The sequence below is a fragment of the Megalops cyprinoides genome, chromosome 6, assembly GCF_013368585.1.
Source record: "Megalops cyprinoides isolate fMegCyp1 chromosome 6, fMegCyp1.pri, whole genome shotgun sequence".
Taxonomy (NCBI): Eukaryota; Metazoa; Chordata; class Actinopteri; order Elopiformes; family Megalopidae; genus Megalops; species Megalops cyprinoides.
The window spans coordinates 8,497,501-8,520,331 of record NC_050588.1 but is presented as its reverse complement, the minus strand read 5'-3'; the positions used below and the strand labels follow the sequence as shown (position 1 = coordinate 8,520,331).

The 22,831-nt window shown below is 49.6% G+C and overlaps 1 protein-coding gene across 5 annotated transcripts in view; it reads right to left on the bottom strand.

Moving 5' to 3' along the window:
* Positions 1-22,831, bottom strand: part of LOC118779923 (agrin-like) — a 125,672-nt gene that overhangs the window by 34,159 nt on the left and 68,682 nt on the right. For 4 of the 5 annotated variants that reach the window (XM_036532257.1, XM_036532259.1, XM_036532258.1 and 1 more), the window contains exons 8-16: positions 19,612-19,809; positions 18,527-18,727; positions 10,962-11,107; positions 10,771-10,876; positions 8,754-8,858; positions 8,242-8,406; positions 5,444-5,587; positions 3,713-3,837; positions 2,534-2,639 (exon numbers count right to left, since the gene is read on the bottom strand). In XM_036532257.1, the coding sequence (XP_036388150.1) occupies positions 2,534-2,639; positions 3,713-3,837; positions 5,444-5,587; positions 8,242-8,406; positions 8,754-8,858; positions 10,771-10,876; positions 10,962-11,107; positions 18,527-18,727; positions 19,612-19,809 (1,296 nt within the window). The remainder of the gene's footprint in view (positions 1-2,533; positions 2,640-3,712; positions 3,838-5,443; positions 5,588-8,241; positions 8,407-8,753; positions 8,859-10,770; positions 10,877-10,961; positions 11,108-18,526; positions 18,728-19,611; positions 19,810-22,831) is intronic. The other variant, XM_036532261.1, reaches the window with a different exon arrangement.

Below are 22,831 nucleotides of genomic sequence, written 5' to 3'. Positions count from 1 at the left end.
ACCGCTCAAGGGGGACTTGCCCAAATCCACATTCACGCCCACTCTAAGCATGGGCAGACCAGCGGGCAGCCAGCGAAGTGTGACATGCGCCAGACTTAATCAGGAAAAAGTGATCTAATATGGACCCAATAGGCTCTCAGTGCTGTCCCCAGCCTAGAAGGGAGCCGACACCAAAGCGGCTTTAGTCCAGGGACAGGGGAGGACGTATCGTGATGCGTGTGGCAGACGATCCGCCCACTTTGCTTTCTCCCTGGTTACACCTGTCAGGAGTGAAAGCCCTGCATTCAAACTCACCTCACCGCCCTGGACCAAGGGAAGGAGGATGCGGGTATCCCATTGCAGTGGCGACCGCGAGCTGCGCGATCAAAAAGAAGGAGAGAGGGAGAAGCGGCGGGAGGATAAGTCGGTGGAGGAATCGCTTAATCGGGTTTAACAGCGCGTTTGATCTCTGAGGGGCGAGTGGCCGTTTTGGGAAAGAATGAAAAAGAAAAGGGAAAAAAGTAGACGTTGCTCACTCTTGTGTCTGCACTGCTGGTTCCTTTTTCGGAAACCAGTTAAGACAAGTTTATGAGACAGGTAGCTGCAACGGACGAGAGAGAGAGAGCGTGCGAGAGACAGGGAGAGAGGGAGTGGGGGAGGAGGCGGAGGGGGCGGGAGGCTCAGGAAGAAGCACCCGTGATCCGCTCATGCCATATGTTCCCGCCCGCTCTGCCAGGTTCCGCGAACGCCTGGCGGAGGCCGCCATGTGGAGAAAGCAGCAGCAACCGCAGGGGACCGCGCTTCGCTCTGTTCCCTCCACGAAGCCAACGCGGTGGCCGTGGTTATCGACAGACGCCATCGACAGAAATCGCTCAGGGAGGCTCCTCCTCTGGGTTTGACCCCGCCCGCCCAGGTTAGTGACCTAACCTGAACCACAGAGGCCTAGAGGAAGTGGGAGCTGAAACTGGACCACATTTCTTGGTTCACCTGGCTGAAACATGCGACCGTAAACAGATCAGCTGCCACGCTCTACAGCAATGGGCAGCAACGGACCAGCCTCTGCCAACTCCTTAATTTCCATTAATAAGGCCTCAGGAGTACTGACACATGCACCTCCATTAGCAGGCAGCTGAGAGGAACCCCATTCAAGCCTCTTTCTGTTGCCATTATTATAATGATCCCAGCATTGACAGCCACTAATCACTACCTGTTGAACATAAACTGCCCTCTCGCGTGTCGTGCTTAGAAACTTTTCCTCCGAAAGACCCTGCAGGATCTGTCCGTGCGGCGGTGCCGCCTGAATCATTTATATGCAGCGGGGATCGCTTATTTCTCACGCTGTTTTAACTCGTCTTATCTGCCGGCGCTGGGAGATGGGGTAAAGCGAGCGTGGCGAAGGAGCCGCTGCACCTGCCGCTGGCCCGGCTCCAGGAGCCTGCAGCTGGCGCCTCCCGCCACCGCCCGCCGCCGGGGACGCCTGTCTGAACGGCATCCTGACGGAACCGCGCAGGCGCGCGCTGGAAACCCGCTTGGTGTGCCGCTCTGGTGAACCTCGTTTCCTACCCCCCCTCCCCAGCTCTCCCTGTCCCAGCTCAGCGGAAAGAGGGGGAATCGTGTCTCTTCTCCGTTCCGGGGTAATCACCTCTGAGCCCGAGACAGCCCCCTCCTACCCCGCCGACACAAAGGACTAGCCCGGGAAGCCGTGAAAACCCCCCATCCCAAAAAAGAAAAAACCCAAACCGGATTGGAGGATTCCCCGCTGAGAATCTCTGACTAAGCCCCCTAATCTGCGCCGGGGTGCTGAGAATTCTATCTGGTTCGGAGGGGATTCGGAGACCGCGTGTCCCGCCAAACACCGGCTCACCGTCGCTGGGAAGAACGTGGCTGCCAAACCCGGGGCCTCCTGTCCAATCCTGTTTGCTCCTCTCCTCTCCGACAGCATGAAGTTCAGAGAGCGTGCTAAATCAACATCTCCCAGAATGCTTTGCACAATCCATGTTTGTCAAACAGGGAAGAGACTTTAACGGTGTCAGGCACACGAGAATATTGTTACCCTCACCGGAGACTAAAAAGGTTTTATTCATAAAAATCAACCCAGTCATGCCCCTCATAAAATAGGGGTTGAACAGCCAGGGAAGCCAGGGATTCACTGTGGAATCACTTCAGTCCAACTGGAAGCAAGCTATGAACTGCATCCTTTCCATCATAAAATCAATCAAACAATTTTAAGCTGGTTGTAAGATCCTATAACTAGGCAGCATACTCTATATATACTATTATAAATTGATCTATTTTATACATATACTATTATAAATTGATCTATTTTATACATATACTATTTTAAATTGATCTGAATACATACCAAACACGTGGTACATCTTCTCAAGGAACACTATAGTAGCACTAGGCAGTCATACATGCAGCTGAAACAATAAGTCTTTGCTAGGCAATTTTGAGTGAACTGTAAGTGTTAGTGAATTCGTCTTCCCAGGGGCGTTGAGCAGTGGAGCATGCTGGGTAGTGCAGTTAGGAGAGGAGTGGTTCACTAATTCACCTGTGCACTGCCCCTGGTGTTTCACGGTGATGTCCTTGTCCTGACGGCAGGCGATGGTCTTCAGTTGGCACTGGTCTGCATAGGTCACGCCATCAGAACCGCAGACCTGCCCACAACACAGATCCAGGTTCAGCCTCACATCCGAAATACCTGCTCTGCATCATTTAAACTGCGTTTACTCACTCTTATCTAGAATAACTTACACAGCTTCGTATTTTTTGCATATTATCCATTTATACAGTTGGATAATTTATTGAGGCAATTCAGGTTAAGTACCTGTATCTAAGTACACTTGTCACCCATCTGGGAATTGAACTGGCAAACCTCTGGGTTACAAACACCAGTTCCTTGCACATGTGTCCATATTGCTGTTCACTGTCATAGTCACTGTGTAGCACAGCACTATACTCCGGCGGCCTTGTGCTCATGTTCAATAACGGCCTCTATCACGTGACAAATCTGACACGTTGTCTTCTGTAAATCAGGGAGGGAAACAGCACTCCCAACAGTGCCTAAATCATTCCAGGTCGTACTAAAGACTGGCTATTGCATCAAGTGGGAGATGCCTATTGGTTACACTCTACTCGTCTTCAAGTAAGACCCAGAGTGGCTCAAACGGCTATGCATAGGGACAGCTGTGTCCATCCTTGTGCGAAAGCTACAAGCTGAAGAATGACAAGAACGTAGCTACTTGTGTTGTAGCCTTGATTAAATGTGATGCTGCATTCATGGATCATTGTTTGGCTCACTTTAATATGATGTCAGTGTGTTGGCCTTAAGGGTAACTGGTAGGCACCATGTCTTCACTGACGCGTGTGTTTAATTTTAGCACCTTTGTTTTCCAGAGTGATGTCTGTTTAGCGTAATCCTGCCTGTTCTGTACCCATGTTATTTTTGTTCTTGTTGTTCCTGTGATATGAATTTAATGCATCATGGCACATTAGCCTTGTAAGTCGCTCTGGATTTGGAGAGTCTGCCAAATAAAAGATAATAGCATATCCTCTTATGTGCTTTAGAATTATTTCCCACACAATTTCATGTCCTGGGATCAGATCAGCCTGTCTTTGTTTTCTGGCACGGGGCTGGACCGAATGACCTCCAGAAATACGCATTGCCAATAAATGAGAGCCAATCAGATCTGCTGAAGGCAGGAGGGTTGGCGCGCCCTGGGGGCCTCACCTTGGTCTTGTTCGCCACATCGCAGTCGGGGGAGGGGCATTCGCAATGGGCTTGGCCGTCGACCTCCACACAGGACGCCCCGAACTTGCACTCCAGATCAGCGCAGGACTTTGGCGCGTGGGGACCTGGGTTTAGAAGGGGTGTTAAAACAGAGGGTCTCTCGCGTTCGAGCCACTTTGAGCACCTTCACTCAGACCCAGGGCTACAGGGTTCCAGGCAAGGCAAGAACTTTCATTTTGTTCCTTTTTTACCACCCTCACCTTTGTCACTTTTTCCCACTTTGATTCGCTGACAGCGATCTTTCTTTTTAAAGGTTAAGATCAAAGAAGGTGACATTAAGACACGTCCCGGAGAAGAGGTGCCTGAGGAGATGTGTATGTGATGTTTGTATGTGATGCTTGTAATCACTGGGCTCTTTCTCTGTGCCTGTGATGCGTCTCCCTATAAACTCTAGACGTGTTTTCTGGGGGATTGCGCCTGAAAGAGAGAATGACAGCTGCAGGGCTGCTACATATCCAGACAAAGCTGTCTCTGCATCTGGACCAGCGTTTTATGAACGACAGCTATCCGACTGCAGCATTTCAAATTTGCATGTGTAGATTGTTGCCGGTGTATTTTATGCCGGGGTTACAGCGGCAGGGATGTGACCCCAGAACCCCCTGTAGATAGACCCATCGCCCGCCTTTGCCTCTACCGCTGGAACTGCGAGGTGGGGCAGGGAGCGGCGCAGTCTAAGAACCCAGACTTTGCTCTTCACTTTAGCCTGAGTGGCTCCACCTGATGGGATCTCCCCTGTGCTTACCGGCCGCCTGTCGTCTATTGACTTCATTAAGCGCGTGACTTCCTGTGTCAGGGCTTTGCTGTCTGGCTTAATGAGGCACCTCCAGGCTGGTATAGCAAGCAGTCTTACAAGGGGAAAACAGTGTGCCCTGGAAATTCCCACACCTTCACTCACTGGTCCCACGGTCCCTTTCCGTATGCACTCCCTGCCACTCACATGGAGTTCACGCTGTGTACAATGCAAGTAGCGGCAAGAGGACCGGATCTGTGACCGAAGGGTCATGGGTTTGAACCCCATATGGGACACTCCACCATTCACAGTTTACCTTATCTAAACTGCATTGAGTAATACCTAAATATGATTGGATTTGTGTAACATGTGCTATGTAAGTGACCTTGGACAAGGGCAAATTGGTTCTTTGACAATAATGTAGATTGATGGAAGCTGACAATGCTGTTCTTTATGCCCATCCTCAAAGGACCCACCTCTGGGAAACACCTCCACGGTTGTTCTGTGTATGGACCAGATATTCTGCTCCTTGTGCTTTGCAGTGAAAGTTCTGCCACTGTCCCCGCCACTGTGTTGGAGCTGTACGTGTTCTGATTTACTGGCTAGTTATTAACATTCCTAAGGTGCCGTAGTCTAAAACAAATCACGCCTTGCCAGCACAGCAATGCAGGTGGCACTAGAACCTCCTGTTAGCTAATGAAATCTAGACAAAGAAACACAGACGGCAGGGGGAATGCAGGACCCAAATATCAGAACATAATGTAAAATGTGAATATAAATGCAACAAGGACTGCGCATATACTGGAGATATTACTATAAGGAGGTCGGCAGAGAGAGGTCTGGGCCAGCAGTGTCTGCCCTTTACAGTGCGGAGGCGTGGAGGGGAGCGCAGGCTCGGCTGGGCCGGCGTGGTCTGCCGACGGTGCGGACCGGAGCCCTACCTTTGTCACAGCCGCTGGCGCTCATCCGGCTGCCATCCGGACACACGTTACACTTCATGCCCTTCACCCCCGTCTTACAGGAACACAGGCCTGACATCTGCTCGCAGTCATCCCTCACAGAGCCCAGCGCGTCACAGTTACACGCTGCAGAGGGAAAGAGAGAGAGAGAGACGGGGGAGAGAGGGAGAGAGAGAGAGGGAGAGAGAGAGAGGGAGAAGGAGAGAGAGAGAGAGGGAGAAACAGAGAAAGGGAGAGAGGGAGAGAGAGAGTGAGACAAAGAGAGGGGGGGTAAGATGGAGAGAGAGAGGGAGGGGAGAGAGGGAGAGAGGAGGGGGAGAAACAGAGAGAGAGTGAGACAAGGGGGGGTAAGATGGAAAGAGAGAGAGGGAGGGGTGAGAGGGAGAGAGAAAGATAAAGAGATAAAGAAAGAGAGGGAGGGGTAAGACAGGGACAGAGAGGAATGAGAGGGAGAGAGATAGAGAGAGTATGAAAGAGAAGCAGGAAGAAGAGAAGAAGACATGGAGATAGTAGGAAAAGAGACACAGGAAGAGCAGGAAAGAAAAGAAAAGGGGGTAAGGGAACAAGAGAAAAGGACAGAAAAAGAGAGAGAGTAAAAGAAAGAGGGATGGTGTAAGAAAAGGAATGGAGGAGAAAAAAAAAGGGAGAAAAAAGGGGAAGAGAAACAAAGAGGTTATGGAATTACTGAGTTCATGCACGATTAACACGGCCTGACCCTTGCCTGAACCAGCAATGTGATCCGTCACACAGGGGACAGTAGTTGTGAATTAGATTCACAGTTGCACCTGGAGACAAAACCCCTTCGAAAAGGTGACCTCACTCCACCGCCTTCGATGCTCCCCACCGGCCCTTTAACTTCATTTCTCTGCTGCCTATGTTTGCTAACTGCTCCCAAACATACGCCCTCACAGGTTGCTCCGGACATGACCTCAAAGCATCAGCGTCAGAAGCTTCCAGAAACTTGAAAATGTCAGCTAGGCCAGCTAACAGGGCTCAGGGGTGTTCCTCCAGACACCCTCCGGGCAGGGGGAGGTTGGCCTCCTCCTGCCGGGGTCGATGTTTGTTTTTCTGCAGCCAGGCTCTGTGCGCTGATGCGTAATGCCTGCGTTTGACGACCGCAGAGACTTGCGGTTGTTTGCCTGTCTTTGGGCAAACCTCGTTAGCCCAACCGTGGAGTGAGAGTGTTGTTTGTTTTGAACTGAACTGGGCTCCTGAGAGCTCAGGAGGTGGGTGTACAGCAACTCTCAGTATCCACGCCACAAGCATAGGGCACCCCTGCTCTCTTTTTCTTTCGAACTTCAGACTATACAAGTCTTCTAACATTACACTCCTGTATTTAAAATAAAATAACAGACATATTGTAATACAATTACAGGTTACATATATAATTGATGACATGAGGACAAGAGAAGTGTGAAGAGTGATCAAAAGGGAATCAGAGTGGTGTGTAAGGTAACAGAGAGAGATGTGTAAAGTAACAGAGAGTGATGTGAAAGGTACCAAAGAGAGATGTGAAAGGTAACAGAGAGTGATGTGTAAGGTAACAGAGAGAGATGTGTAAGGTAACAGAGAGTGATGTGTAAGGTAACAGAGAGAGATGTGTAAGGTTACAGAGAGAGATGTGAAAGGAATCAGAGTGATGTGAAAGGTAGCAGAGAGAGATGTGAAAGGTAACGGAGAGTGACGTGAAAGGTAGCGAAGAGTGACGTGAAAGGTAACGGAGAGTGGTGTGTAAGGTAACAGAGAGTGATGTGAAAGGTAGCGAAGAGTGATGTGAAAGGTAGCGGAGAGTGATGTGAAAGGTAGCGAAGAGTGATGTGAAAGGTAGCGAAGAGTGATGTGAAAGGTAGTGGAGAGTGATGTGAAAGGAATCAGAGTGGTGTGTAAGGTAACAGAGAGTGATGTGAAAGGAATCAGAGTGGTGTGTAAGGTAACAGAGAGAGATGTGTAAAGTAATAGAGAGTGATGTGAAAGGTACCAAAGAGAGATGTGAAAGGTAACAGAGAGTGATGTGTAAGGTAACAGAGAGAGATGTGTAAGGTAACAGAGAGTGATGTGAAAGGAATCAGAGTGATGTGAAAGGTAGCAGAGAGAGATGTGAAAGGTAACGGAGAGTGACGTGAAAGGTAGCGAAGAGTGACGTGAAAGGTAACGGAGAGTGATGTGAAAGGTAGTGGAGAGTGATGTGAAAGGAATCAGAGTGGTGTGTAAGGTAACAGAGAGTGATGTGAAAGGAATCAGAGTGGTGTGTAAGGTAACAGAGAGTGATGTGAAAGGTAGCGAAGAGTGATGTGAAAGGTAGCGAAGAGTGATGTGAAAGGTAGTGGAGAGTGATGTGAAAGGAATCAGAGTGGTGTGTAAGGTAACAGAGAGTGATGTGAAAGGAATCAGAGTGGTGTGTAAGGTAACAGAGAGTGATGTGAAAGGAATCAGAGTGGTGTGTAAGGTAACAGAGAGTGATGTGAAAGGTAGCGAAGAGTGATGTGAAAGGTAGTGGAGAGTGATGTGAAAGGTAGCGAAGAGTGATGTGAAAGGTAGCGAAGAGTGATGTGAAAGGTAGTGGAGAGTGATGTGAAAGGAATCAGAGTGGTGTGTAAGTTAACAGAGAGTGATGTGAAAGATAGCAAAGAGTGACGTGAAAGGTAACGGAGAGTGATGTGAAAGGTAGCGAAGAGTGACGTGAAAGGTAGCGAAGAGTGACGTGAAAGGTAGCGAAGAGTGATGTGAAAGCAGAGTGATGTGAAGTTAATGAAGCGGAAACAAGAAACGGGGCGCCGTACGTGTGCAGCCGCTCGTGCTCTCCGTGACGATGCCACGGAAGTTCCAGAAGCCTGGCTCGCAGCGGTCACACTTCTGTCCCCCGACGCCAGGCTTGCAGGAGCACTGTCCGCTGGTGGGGTCGCAGCTGCCCCCGTACGAGCCGTAAGGGTTACACTGACAGGTACCTGAGGAACACGGAACACAGCAGCATTGGTTCTGGGAGACGAGTGCCTTCTGCTAACAGGATAAAATGTAATCAATTAGGGCAATATGCTGAGACATCTACATCTCTTGGCTATCTTTATTGTGATGAAAAAATGTTGCGAAGATGATGTGATGATCATGAATTGGTCATTACCATCAAATAATATTCACACAGTCTCCCTTCTGATGCCACTCTGACTCACCTGCTACAATGAACACTGGCCCGCCACCCCCTGGCGCTGGAAGCATGATGCCGCTATGACTGAATGAGTAACACTGTGTGCGCACCGTGTGGCAGGTCACACTACGACAGGAGTGGAACACTTACTTGGGCATCCCGCCAGTCCCACACCCAAGGCAGCTGTCGCGTTGTCACGACAACAGCCGTACGCTGTCTGGCTGCAGTGCTGTGTCAGGCCAGGTGGAGGCGTGGCTGAGGAGGATTAAAGGTGGGGGGGGAGGGTGGAGGGGTAGGGGGGGGGGGAGGGGGGTAGGGGGAGGGGGGGGCGGTTATAACAAGGGAAAGGAGAAGGGTAGGACGTGATTAGGACGCAGGCAGACAAAACGGCGAATATTGAGCAAATTACATTTGATGGAAGGCTGTACAATAACAACCCCGAATCCGCAAACAAAATGCAATTTTGCCGAAAGCAGCCACCTATGCAGAGGCATTCAGGCTGCTTCACTCATTCGGCGCTTGGCTCCGAGATGATAACTGTTCTGAATACCTGACAGCAATACAAAACTGGGGAGGGGAAAAAAAAAATCATGCTGTTACCCGCTCTGAAAACAAACAATGGCATTTACATTAGATTTTCCACACAATGGCTGACATTTGACACATCCTGGGAGAGGCTGTTCTCCTCGTTAGCGCTCGTCTCCCTATGGCTTCCAGAACAGAGGATAGAGCGTGTACGTGTGAGCAAGCCGCCAGGTCTTTCAATTAACAGATGTTGTGATGTTTTACCTGCACGTGTGCAAGATAACCATGTTGTCTAACAGGAGGTAAGAAAAAACACAGAGGGGTTGGGAGAGGTGCTAGAGCCCAGCCAAATGAGCTCCGGGTTAGGGAGGCAGACAGCCGATTCGTCTTTCTCTGGGTCTTGCCAGGCTCCGCTCAGGGCAGAGACATGAATCAGACTATCGCCGTTGGAGGTTCGAGAGCGGTTTTGGGGGGGGGGGGGGGGCTAATGGCTGTGAGTCCATCCCTCCTACGGGCCTTTACGGAGCAGAGAAGACAAGCTTCCGACACAGTTCATTAAACCCCCTCTACCGCCCGTCACCTCTTTCACTCTCTGCCACTGCCCACAAGATAAAGGCCGTTTGCCGTTTTTTTTTTTTTGACGAACACTTCCCTCTCCTCTCTCATCTCTTCACCTCCCTCCTCTTTTCCGTTACCGTCCATCTCCTTCAAAGGCTATTAGGCGGCACCTGGCAGCCCCTCAAGGCCTGGCACTGCAGACGAGTCGCTCTCCGCCGCCCCTCGGTTCTAGCAGTGCTGCAAAGCCTCTCTCATGCCTCTCTCATTCTCGTCAAGAAAATCTTTACACTGAGGGGCGCCTAGGGGAGCGCTCTGAGAGAACAAAAAAAAAAAACCTGGTAGAGAGTTTGGTTTGATTATGAATCAGCTTTAGAAAGACCACTGACATCTATTGTGCCCTTGGTATTTCCAACTGAATACTTTTCCTGGGCTTCAGGTAAAAAATATGTATCGACTTTTTCCTGAAAACGTAAAACATATATTCTGAGCCCCAGTCAATATGTTAAATGACCACTGTGAAGTGTACTACTGATAAATTTTGTGCCCTTTACGTGTTTGACCTTTGCTAGCAGCTCAATGGAAAACAACAACAAAGACGGCACATGGAACATTCGATATGGCGGCTGTATGTTCTTCAAGCTTCAAAAATCAGCTAAGCGCAGAACAGGGGCCCAGGTTACGCCGAGGGCAACGGGCTAACATTTCCTGTTAGCGGGAGCTAGCAGCTTTGTTGTGAAAGATGGGGTCAAAGCCTGGGTAAACGGGGCGCCCGCGTTGTGCATTCTGAGCAGACGGGCCCAACGGCTTCCCATTGATCGCAGGGGTCCAGTGGGAGCGGTGCTGCAAACAGGTCGACTCCGCCCTCCTCTGGTGGGAGGGGCCAAGCCGTCTGCCATTTGCCTCGGTTCCACCATGGTGGGAGAGCAAGACTGCGATGGAGCAAAGTGGGGGGGGTCACTGCGCAAGGATCTCCAAGGCAAGGGTAAGGGTGGTTGCTGTTGTGGACTGTTGCCACTGTAGACCCGTGCTGCAGTGGATTGGTGCTTTTGCGCACTGCTGCAGCTGCCACGTCGTGGACACGTACCTGTACACGGCCCCTGACTCTGGATGCGCAGCTCCTCCTGCTTCTCACACCTGGCCTTCTTCAGCTCGCACTCGTTGCTGTAGGTGTGTCCGTTGGAGCCGCACACCTGCGCAGACGAAAGATGGCAGTCTGTAGGAGCGCCGCGCCTGGCGTTGTCGCGGAGACCGCGGGCCACCCGGGGCGGGCCTTACCTGGTTGCGTGGCACGCTGTGGCAGCTGAAGTCGCACACGCAGCGGACGTCCTCGGCGTCCTCGTCCCAGGCGCCCCCGAACTTCCGGCAGCGGTCCTGCTCACAGGTGCCGTCCCCTCCTGACCCAGAACCCCCAGAGCCACAATCTGTGGAGGGACAAGGGGGGGGGGGGGCAAAAGCTGTGAGACAGGGGGTCTCACTCACTGCACCCAACAGCATCCTCAAACTCCAGAAACACAGTTCACATCTTGCACGCTCTCCAGACTCTACCAGCCCATCTACAGCTGATATACATTAGGACAGGTCATACCTGCCAGATGTAATCTACAGCAGCTCATACACCCAGATATACACTATGACAGCTTATGCAAAAAATATGAACATATGCACTATGACAGTTCATACAGATCAGACGTGCACTATGACAAAAAAAAAAACCACTATAAAAGCTTATACTCTCAGAAATACGACATGTCAGCTCCCAGACCTTAGATCCAGGGGAAACAAACATTGGGAAAACCTTTTTCAGTCAAGCAGCATGTAAGCAGAGGGGGTACCAAAATCGTCACAGTCGAGCGGCGGTTGGAACACAAGATAATGAACGACCGCCGAGAGAAAAAGAGGGGCCTCATATTAACCAAAATATGGGTATAGTGCAGCATCAGCGCACCACTGGCGAGCGCTCCTGTGCATTTCATTTGGGGCCAGGAAGAAACACCGAAAATTACCGAACGCCTCTCCACAGGCTGAAATCAATGTGATGAGCTTAGCAGACACGGCTTTCCAATGTGACCAAGCAGCTAATCGCTGACATGCTGCAAGGTGCAGTCATTGTGACCGAGTCCAAAGAAACAACAGTGTCAACAACTGCTCCTTTAACAGGGAGAACGGGGCGGGGTGTAATCAGTCAATGGCTTCATTGATTTATTGATCGCTTACAGAGATCGCAGAGTGACTGGATATTTAAAAACAGTATTTAAAAGCCTGAAATTAGCAGCCCAGCTTGACAAGAAAATAGTATTTAAATGAGAGAACAGAGGAAAAAAGACAAATAATTTGGCTGACGCGTAAGGATGGAATTAAATCACTTGGATGTTATTGAACTGTCCCCACCAGCTACCAGGGTATTTTGCTTAAATGACTTAAGAAATTGTGAGTTACAATGCTATTTGCTACGCTTGCAGTATCTAATTTGTAATTAAAATTCAATTTCCAGTTGTGTTTGTACAAGCACAGCTCTTTGTCTCTTTAGAGGACCCGCCAAATAAATACATAACACTGGTATAATTATATTATGGCACTAAACCAATTACCATCCCTTACAATTGCAACTTATCAAGTACCCAATCATTCAAGAATTCTTTCTAATTCTTTGCTTTTTATTAGACTAATTTAATTGGCAGCTAGTAAAAACTAGTGTGTGTGAGTGAACGAAGAAGGTGAAGAAAAGAGCCAAGGTGGTTCCACTCCACTGTCTCTAATGTCTCTAGTGTGAACAAGTGGAAGATGAGAAGGAAAAGAGCCAAAATGGGTGGTGCACAAAGCCGGGCTATTTTCAAGATGAAAGTGAATGGGGAAATATTATCAGATGAGATGCACAGCTTTCACAACACTTCGTGACACGCATGTATGAGCTTTTTGAGGTAAATGCAACGCTTCAAAGACTTTGGGTAGTGAGCATATTGTAAACGTCAACAGGTGGCAAAACTGTATCACCCGCTGTACCACCCCATATCACATCAAACTGACAGTAGACGACATCAAGCTAGCCACTTAGCATGACAGACTGTTGTATTTCACTAGCTATAACATAAAAAGAATGAATTAATGCTTTTATGATTTTCCATGACTTTTCACAAACAGTAGAGCATTTTGTCCACTTTCCATGGGTTTTCAGGAAAATGAAAAGAGCTCATGGACTATAAGAGCTCTAAAAATGTACCTATGGAATGGCTAACCATAGGAAGCATAACAGGAGTCAGGTGAAACAAGGGAGGTGTACTGAAATCACAGCACACCTGGCCAAAAAGTGACTGGAGCCCAGCCCTGAATAATTCAGGAAATGAAAGACAGAATACAGTTCTAATACCAGAGGTTGGCAATCATGGCACGCAGTGGAGATCAGGGGAGTTCATGATGTCTTCTTTAACACTATCAAAGCCTTCAGACATTGGTGGAATACTCCCACATGGAGGTTACTACAGGTTGGGCTTTGATGTCCAACCTGAACATACTTGCAAGAGTCCAGGGAATATGAAACAGAACTAAGAGAAAGAGGACGTGCATGTGTGTAAGTGTGTGTGTGTGTGTGTGTGTGTGTGCATATGCACAGACATGAGCTTTTAACAGGATTGTAACTGGGCAAGGCCTATACATCAATAATGTAATTGAAATTTATCCGAATCCAAGGGACCAGGAATACATTACTATTGCAACACGTACTGTCCTATTATGACCATCATGATAACTCTGGGTATGTTTTGTTTCTCCAGCTGAGAGACACATGGTGGCTGCACTGATTGCCATGTGTTCCAACAAGTTTGCTAATGGTAATCATAAACACACAGTTTTGCTTATTAGTACAAGTACATTCACATGGAAATATTTCATTTAATGGGGCGCTGATGTCTGCTTTATTAATGGTGAGCATTTAGGCATGCAAATATTTGTAATTTGTGGAATGTTGGTGTTTTGTCTCTTAACGCTAAAGTTGGCATTTATTACTAGTAATGACTATTTATTCGTATTCAATATTTTTTATGTTATGAAAATGTTGTTCTCCTTATAATAACAGTAAACATTAGAGCGCTGGAAATTCAACCATTTAATTTCCAAACTCGTGGTGCACTGTATAACACGAAAACTGAGATGGGAAGAGGTGAGTGTGCCACTGAAGGAGGTTTGGAAGGCAAAAAAACGCCTCCTCTGAAAACACAGCCCAGCTGAACTCGTTTCAGAAGAAGTGAGGTTCAAGTCAAAGGCGTTTGGAGGCAGAGCTGTTCTCCCCCGGACTGGAGGACGCTGAGGTAAATAACAATAAACCAAAAATCCTTTCGCAAACAAGGCCCTTCCAAAAAGCCTGAACCACTACTGCAAACAGGTCGAAGATCAGCGATGGGCGGGGGATAGGGTGGTATCAGGTGAATAGAGACCAACATCGTTTGTTTGTTATATATGTTTTTTTCCACGTTCATGCTCAGATGGACGCGCCGAGCGTGTTTTGGCTGGGAGCGAGCGTGCACTGAGTTCTGGGTTCGGTGGTTGCATAACCGCACCCACCCTGGAGAGGACACGGCTTCTGTGCTCGCGGGCACTGCACTGCACTTAACCCAGCCCGGGGTCACGGCACAGGCCTCAGCCAGCTGAACAGTGGGCGGAAATCCCTTCTCCTCGAGTCGGTTTTCTATGCTGACAGCATTGTCTCCGCAGCACTTGGATGGAGGGCAAGGTGCTGGATCACTAGCTGCCACATCAGCTTCTCACAGGAAGCCGCGATGGCCAATGAGAGCTTGTGGTGAAAAAAGACACACAACGAGCTACATTTTTCCCCTGCAAACCTGTCATATTTACAGCTTCTCTCACTGATCAGAGATCTGGATCGCAGTGTAACCCCCCCCAGCCCTCCCTCCCCCCAATCGCTCACCATAGCGACGTTCCCTTTGAGGGGCGCTTCATGTCTCCAAATCGAACATGCATTAATTATGCCGTAGCTTGGCTAGCTCCATAGCTCTTAATAGAAGCGGTAATTACTTCAGTACGTTAAGCACTGTCTGTCACCGCTGCGTGTTTGTGGAGGCGAAGATAGAGCTGAATTCAGGGAAAATAAAGAGGATAAATACATATTCAGCACACGCAAAATATAACATAAAAAACAAAATAAACAGAAACGAGGACCGGAGGCGGGGGGGGGGGCTCTAATTAGTCTATGCACTTTGATGTTGTCGCGTTCCCAACGCCGGAGACAAACCTTTCAATTAGCAAACCCTGCAAAGACGTCCGAGTCAGCGATTCGCACAGCGTGTTCCTCCGTGCTTAATCACGTCAGGGCGCGCCCACTTCAGTGCCGGCACCGACGCAACGATGGAGAAACAGAGGGGGAGGGAAGCAGGAGGAACGGCAACGGCAAGCCACTGCATTCTGCCTCCACGAGAAGGCAAAGCAGATGAGAGCCAAGGAAAACAGAGAAGATTACCATGACGAGGAAGACCACCGACACTGTTGCAGAGGAACAAACTGAGAGCTTAATAAGAACTAGCTACCACTCGAACTTTTGCTCCGGGCCTGTGGCCCAACAAACGACCTACTGCAACACCAAATGGCCGACACGAGAATCCAGGAGTGGCCGCCAACACAAAACATGGACAGGCAGCCAAAAAGAAGTGCCAAAGGGCTTTCATGTGTCACACGGACACCGGGAACGGTCCGGTCGATGTGCTTTCCCCCCTCCTCCGTGTTGCTTTGGTACCTCTCCCAGCTCTGTCGGGGCTGAATAATGCGACGCCACCTCAGACCAAATAATGTGTCAGTCCCCAAAGAGGGATCGCACATCACAGCCGTTACCGGAGAAGGAGGAGCCCGTTCGGGAGACGGATCGCTTCGCTGCGCCCCTCTCCTTTAATGATCAACCTCCTGGCGCCCGAGCCCCCGCCCCACAAGCCCCCCCCCCACGCCTGCCCAGCGAGCGGCCCCGCCTCCAGCTGTGTGTATTGACGCGAGTCGTTGAGGAGGGCTCTTGTGACAGTGTTGCTGCGCGCCTCGCTCCTGTTTACTCATCGGCCATTCAGCCGGAGAGGTCTCGCCCCCGGGTGATGCACTGCTCGAACCCGCCACTCTGTCAGCTCCCTCCAAAGGAGCCGAGCGCCGGCCTACCGGAGTGTGAAATTAAACGGGTGATAAATTCCCAAGAGCGACCCCCCCCCCCCCCCCGCACCCTACCCCACCACACCCCACTCCCCCACGGTCGGCCCCCTGTCATTTTTCATTACAGCTAAATAAAAGAGCGGGGCGAGAGTTTCATTTCTCCTCCTGACTAATGAATCCGACTGATGAATGGAACTCCATGAATAAATCGCCTGTTGCTGCTCCTTTTCACTCGAGGTTTTCGACTCCGAAAGCAAACCGACAGAATCTGACGCCTCCCATCAAACAGACGTCCGACAACAGGAGACCACTCCAAGGATGCATAGCGCGAGTGCTCATACATACACAAATGCAGTTCTGATCTGCACTATTATTCTCCTATTCTTTTCAGCAGATATATATGCTGCACCAGTGAGACAGCTCTGTCTTAGGCCCCCAGGGGTCGAATTAGTGCAAATGATTAATTGGGTGATTTCGCCTATTAAGCAAATGCGTCTGAAGGAAAAATCAAGCGGCGCCGGTGCTGAGGGGCGCAGCTCGGTTCAGTGTACCTGACCGTAATCCTAAGCCCCTTTAATGGCTGCCTCTTTATGTATCCCGTGCTTCATCCAGGTGGAGCTTTCCTCTGAGATACAGAGTGAGAGCAGCACATGGAAAAATATATACGTCTGAAGACTAGTCTCGGGGAAGAAAAGCGAAACCCTCTCTGAGGTGTGTCGTTAATCTGGCAGGCTCTCTGCCTCCGACGCCCCTCTGCTGACAAGAGAAGAGCCTTTATCCCAGCACAGGATTCCACTTGCTCTGAAGGCGGCACAAAGGGGGGAGGGGGGGGTATAGAGGAGAAATCGACCCCCTGGGGGGTTGTATCAATTGCACCTCATCCAACAAAACCCCTTCCCCCACCCACCGCCTTGTTGCTCAGGGCTGCGTCTGGAGAACGTGTTTGATGGAGAGAGAAAAATGAGAGTGAAAAATGAGCTGGGGGGGGGGGGGGGCGTACAGTAATGCAGTTTCTGTCATGGGATGATGCCCTGCCCAAAACCACATGAACAAGCCGGAGGGGGGCGCTGAAGGTGGATGGATGACTGGGCGGAGGAGCTTAAAATTCCAAGCAGCACCGGAGAGGTGGGGGAGGAGGGTGACCGGGGGTTGGCCCCTTCCGACATTCAGCTCTGGCTTCGTAATCCACCGGGTAAACCCGAAAAGGCCAGCGAGTCTCGCCTCCCTGACCACAACGCTCCCTGTCAATGACCAGAGAGCTGAGACGGAGGATGAGAACAGGAAAAAAAAAAACGCTGCGAAAACAAGGAACTTTCCATCACTCACTCTAAATCTAAAGTGATGGAGCTGGCTTGGGCAGACATCTCTTCAGCCATAATCGATTTCTTCATGCCATAATGGCTTTCACCCCGAGACTGAGGGCGTATATGACACACACCGGGAGAATTTGCCCATAAAGGGTTTTTTTTTGTGCTGCTGATTTCCGTTTTGTCACTCCTGCTCTGAATTTCACGCATTTCATCTTTTCTAATCTGCTGGGCTAATCTGTTCAGTGACCTGAAATGCGGACTCATTTCTTGTGCGTCTTCTTTGGAGCTTCAGTGAAAAGCACGATTGCACCAAACAGACGATATATTTCGAGTCGCCTCCGCGCAGGGTAAGCAGATGAGATCATTTCGCGTCCCGCGGTTTGGGGCGGAGGAACCGGAGCCAGCCCGAGAGCAGCACGTGCCTCCGCTCCGATTCTGCGCTGCTGCGTATGCGAGCGGCTTACTGCTCTTTTTTTCCGCTCGCGCCCCGCTCGTCCATCTGTCCCCGTGGACGCGGTCCAGCTCGGCCCCCGCGGCGGCAGCGTTCGCTCGGCTGTTAGCTGACAAAGTGACGCCCCGCTCTCCTCCCGCCGGTGAGCGGCGTTTTGAAACGGCAGCGCTCCCGACTCCCGCGGCGGGACATTGAGGACGCTCCCCCCACCGGGCGAGGACGCGAGGGCGGAGCCGAAGGGGCAGTGGGAGTCGGCCTGGTCCCGCGGCGATGCACAGGGAGCGGATATCCGCACTGCTAATTAAAGGACCGGTCACCCCTGAGCAAGGTTGAGATCAGCTCTTTTCTTTAAGACATAACACAGAAAGCACTGCCAGGTGGATTTCACTGCTCGTCTACCGATGAGAGGAGGGGAGGGAAAGGAACTGCAAAATCTACACTTATTGTGTGGTGAAAGAGACCTATCACTTTACCAAAACCAAAAACAAAGAAACAGGAGAACAATCCGATGAAAAGCAAAAGAAAAAAAAAGAACAGATAAGGGGAGGAAATCATCAGGCCTCCACAAATATAATTTCCTGTGCTCTCATTTTCACATTCTCTCAGACTAAGAATGGGTAAGATTAATTTTCTAACGCTTTCTCATTAAAAGAGAAAAAAACCTTACGCAGCTCCCATTTCATCCAACACAAAATATTTTTGTCTAAAATAAGATAAAATATTGAAATAAGGAGGGGAAAAAAGAAAAGGGAGCAGTGAAAGAATTTTCTCATAATGAGAAAAACATCCAAAAAAAAATGAAGAGCACCCATTCTTCTTTTACGATAAATCGCTTTCAGTGGAAAGTTACTTTCCACAGACAGGGCAGGAGGGACTGAAAAAGGAGAGCTCAGGGTTTTGGGGGGGTGGGGGGGGGGAGGGGGGGTGGGAAATAACCGCCGCACCTTCATCGCAGCTGCCCGCCCGGGCGACGGTGATTTTCTTCTTCAGGAAGCAGGCGGCCTCGGCGAGCTCGCAGGCGTTGTCGTAGGTGACACCGTCGCTCCCGCACACGGGGGAGGGGGGCTGCGCCGGGCACTCCTGGCACCTGCACTCGTTACGGACGCAGCGGGCGCCCCACGCGCACACGGCGCCCCCACAGGTCTCTGTGAAGGGGAGCGCAAACACGAGGCGGGGCGCCAGCGTGAGCCGGCGCGGCGGAGCGGCGGGGGGTGGCGGAGGTCACTCTCTGTTCTGAGGGACCCTTTGTACTGTTAGAGGGCTGTTTGCACACGCGTTACAGGATACTAATTAAACACGGTGTTGAAATAAAAAAAAAAAACGAAAAACAATAGTGAGTTAATAAGCAGGTGACAATGCAATAAGGTAGCAAGGGTAAACTCAACGGTAATAGCTTCAGCTGATTAAGAAGCTATTGATTTATGAATGAGGGTTTATTTTTGAAGGAATGGACAATGTTGTACAAACATTTGCAATCTGGGACAATTTATTTCCTTTCAGACCTAAATTACATAAAGACATACAACCAATATTAAAATCTGTGCCTGCTTACAGGCTGTCAGAGAAAACAACTAAGGTTATGATTAACAAAGGTTATGTATTTATTACCTCTTACAGTGCCAACAGGCCCATAATGTAAAGTGTGACCAAATCAATGTGGGTTAAATGGGGCTTCACTGCTAACAGACAAACTCACTAAAGACAAACGTGAGCTACATGTCAACAAGCAGAGGGTGAACTTGTGCCACTGAGGTAATGAAAGGAGGGAGGAGCCTTACGAACAAAGCAGGCGGAGCAATCACTTCTTATCTGCAGCCGACTCGTTTGAACCAATCACGGTGTGCCTCTGTGGAGAGCAAAGCCATCCGTACGGCAGTTCCACCCATAGCGAGGTCCACAAGGCCTCGGACTCCCATCATTCCTCAGAGGATGTGGGCAGGGTGGAAGGACAGGGGAGATGGATGGGGGTGGGGGGGGATAGGGGGTGGGGTTGGGGCGGAGGAGAACAGGGCCCCTCGGCGGTACTCACTGCACTCTCCCTGTGCCACGACCTTCAGGTCCTGCTGCGTGGTGCAGGCCCGCACGTGGAGCTCGCACTCGTTGCCGTAGGTGACCCCGTCGCTGCCGCACACGGGCTGCTGGGAGTCCACACACTCCGTGGGGCACACACAGCTGCCCGTCTGGCCGTCGCAGATCGCCCCGAACGAGCAGTTTTTGCACGTCTCCGCTGCAAAAGGTATCAGGCGGTGGGGGAGTGGGGGAAGGGATTTGGGCATTGGGAAAAGAATGTTAAAATCTCCATCTGTACATACTCACCCACTCATTCACAATACATTACAACTAAAAAATATTTCCAAAAGCTTCACTGAAAACCATTTATTCACACACACATGCACGTACACACACATACAGGCCCACACGCATGCGCACGCACGCGCGCGCGCACACACACACACACACACACACACACACACACAGTGGCAGTGCTGTGTAGGCCTTAGGGAGCTGGACTCAACAGACATCACTGAGGTTCTAGGTCCCCCAGCAGAACACTGCTGTTGCAACCTTGAGGATGGTACTTAACCTGAACTGGCCGAGTACACCCACACACACATGCACACATTTGTAAATATGCATGCTATGCAAGCCATCCTGGATAAAAGCGTCTGCTAAGCAGATAAAGCTTTTTCCCCTCCCAACAGTAAAAACAATTCAATAACAGATGGCAGCCTGATCCGTAAATAATCTGGCTTTACAAAGCGATCGATACGGAGTTGAGAGCGAGTGATGGGAGACAGTGCAAAATTTTCCTTCGGTGTGAACATTTTTAAGTTCTCTTCCACAAGGCCGCTCGAGACGAGCAGCGGCATCATCCCCGAGACCACTGTGAGAGAACACAGACTGAGCCCAACCGGACTGCCCTGCAAGGGGATGTTTACAAAACAACCTCGATGACGTTAACGCGTCTGCTCAAACCCGAGATTCAACGGGAGGAAGAGACATGCTCGATTGCAGGCTATATACTGAGAGAGCTGAGTGATTTATATACATATTTTACATTTTTTAAATGTATTTTTATATATTTTATGTATATTTTACCTTTACTCTCACCCTCCCTGTCCCCGCCCCTCGACGCTGACTGGCACTTTGCTCAGGGAGCAAACGACAACTCCCACCAAGCAAAAAAAAAAAAAAAAAAAAAGTGACGGACACCTCGTTCTCTGCGTTGGGTGGCTTCAGGAAAGCAAATTAAATTCCCTCTCCCCCCGGGGGGGCGCAGCTGCCCCCGGAGATGGCGGCACCTCGGGCACTGCGTGAGTGCAGCAGCCATCGTATTCAATTAGGATGCGGGGCAATAAGAGCGGTGGATTTACTGCTAATGGAGACAGGCGCCACGGTTATTAATCTCCGCCCGCGCCTTATTAGCCTGTTTATCATGCATTAATAAAGCGCGCCCGGCTCTGTGGCCACTGCTGAGGAGGCGTACCGTGCTCTGCCCCAGTCTGCGTGGACAGGCGAATAGGCGGCGGTCAGAGCCCCGCACCCTGAAAGGTGATAAATCACGGCCTGTATGGGTTTGAGCACCCCGCCTACCCCCGGGTCTGGCTGAGGGACTGCTTTATCTCCCGCGCCTGCTCCAAACTCCTCTGGTGAGAGAGGTGACCGGGAGAAACATGGCTGCCCGTAACTTATAAGCATGAGGTAGGACAGCGCACTGTTTCTAAAGGGCGTCTGCTGTTGGCTTCTGAAGGGTGTTGTAACTTTCCCCGAGACTGAGTTGCCAGATTAACACTGAACACCCCCCCCCCTTTCACCCCCTCATCCCTCCGCCCCAGGCAAGCGCTGAAGTTGGACGAACCAAATTAACGCCAACCAGTTGCTGGGATAAGACAGAATCGGCTCTGCTTTGCTTTAAAAGGAGAGAGAATGAGAGAGAGAGAATGTCACACTGAAAACCACTTATTGCATCATAATCCCCAGTGCATAGCCATTGAGTGACTTCAAAAACCGAAAAAAAACCCCAAAACAATACAGAGTCAATCAGTGCCAAAAAAACACAAACACAAAATCATTTTGCGATGCTCTTTTTTCTGTAAAGCCTCCGGCTATTAAATGTAGACTGCGCGACATCAGAACGCTGTGGTGGCTCTCTCGTTATAATGCTAGCGGAGAAATGCTCAGCCTACGCTACCCCATTCTCTGGATTTAACTTCACTCTCCAGAGAGTCACCTTGGTATGGAGGAGCAAACGCCAATTTTTAGAGTGAATAAATAAAACAAAACAGAAAATATATACATGAATTTTTCATTTCATTTATCTATTTCTTCATTTATTCCTTTCCCTCGCTGGCATGCAAATGAGTGCTGTCACTCCAAACCCCCAAATGGTAGCACAGAGACCTCTCTGGTGAGTGGAAGTGATAAATAAATAAATATAGAAAGGAATACATGAATAATAATCATATTTCTTTGTTTTATGTGTATTAATTGTCACTTGCCAACATGCTGACAAGAAGACCCACATACACTACTGGTGTATAGTTTGTGGGCATACTGCAATATTATTGGTGTGCTGACACCAAGCCAAGGACACCTACAGGTACAATTGGATGAAAACTGAACTTAGCAAAGAAGCCTCTCGGTCCCCTGGTACTACCCACCGAGGTTTTGATTGACAGCTCTCATTAGCATGTTAACAAGTGCCAATACATCAGAGGAGATGTGAACAAATGCATGCCTTAATGAATAAAAAAAGGGAAACAAAACTCACGAAAAATTGAAACACTTACCTGTGCATTTACTTCTACTTAAAATGAATTTATCCACACATGCATTTATTTACTGTTGTATACATTCATTCACACGTTCATCCGCCTGTCCATCCACCCATCCATCCATTCATTCATCCATCCATCCATCTATTCATTCATTCATTCCTTTTTAATCTTGGCAGGTCTGGTCACCAGGTGGCCTTTAACAGTGAATATTGATTGTTTTTCATGCGATACAATGACAACAGATCAAAATATTATGTGTGATCTCGGTTCATTTACATGGCACTCTTTGCGTAGCTCCTTTTGTCGTTCTCTCTCTGTCTGTCTCCCCTTCCCTTCCGCTCCACCCCCCTCTCTCCTGCTGGTGTGAGGGATTGTTTGACCTATATTCCCTACTCAGTGTAATTTCCAGCACCTGTGAGAGCACTTTCTCAAATGACTTATTGCCTCCGCTCACTTGTCTGTGTATATAAC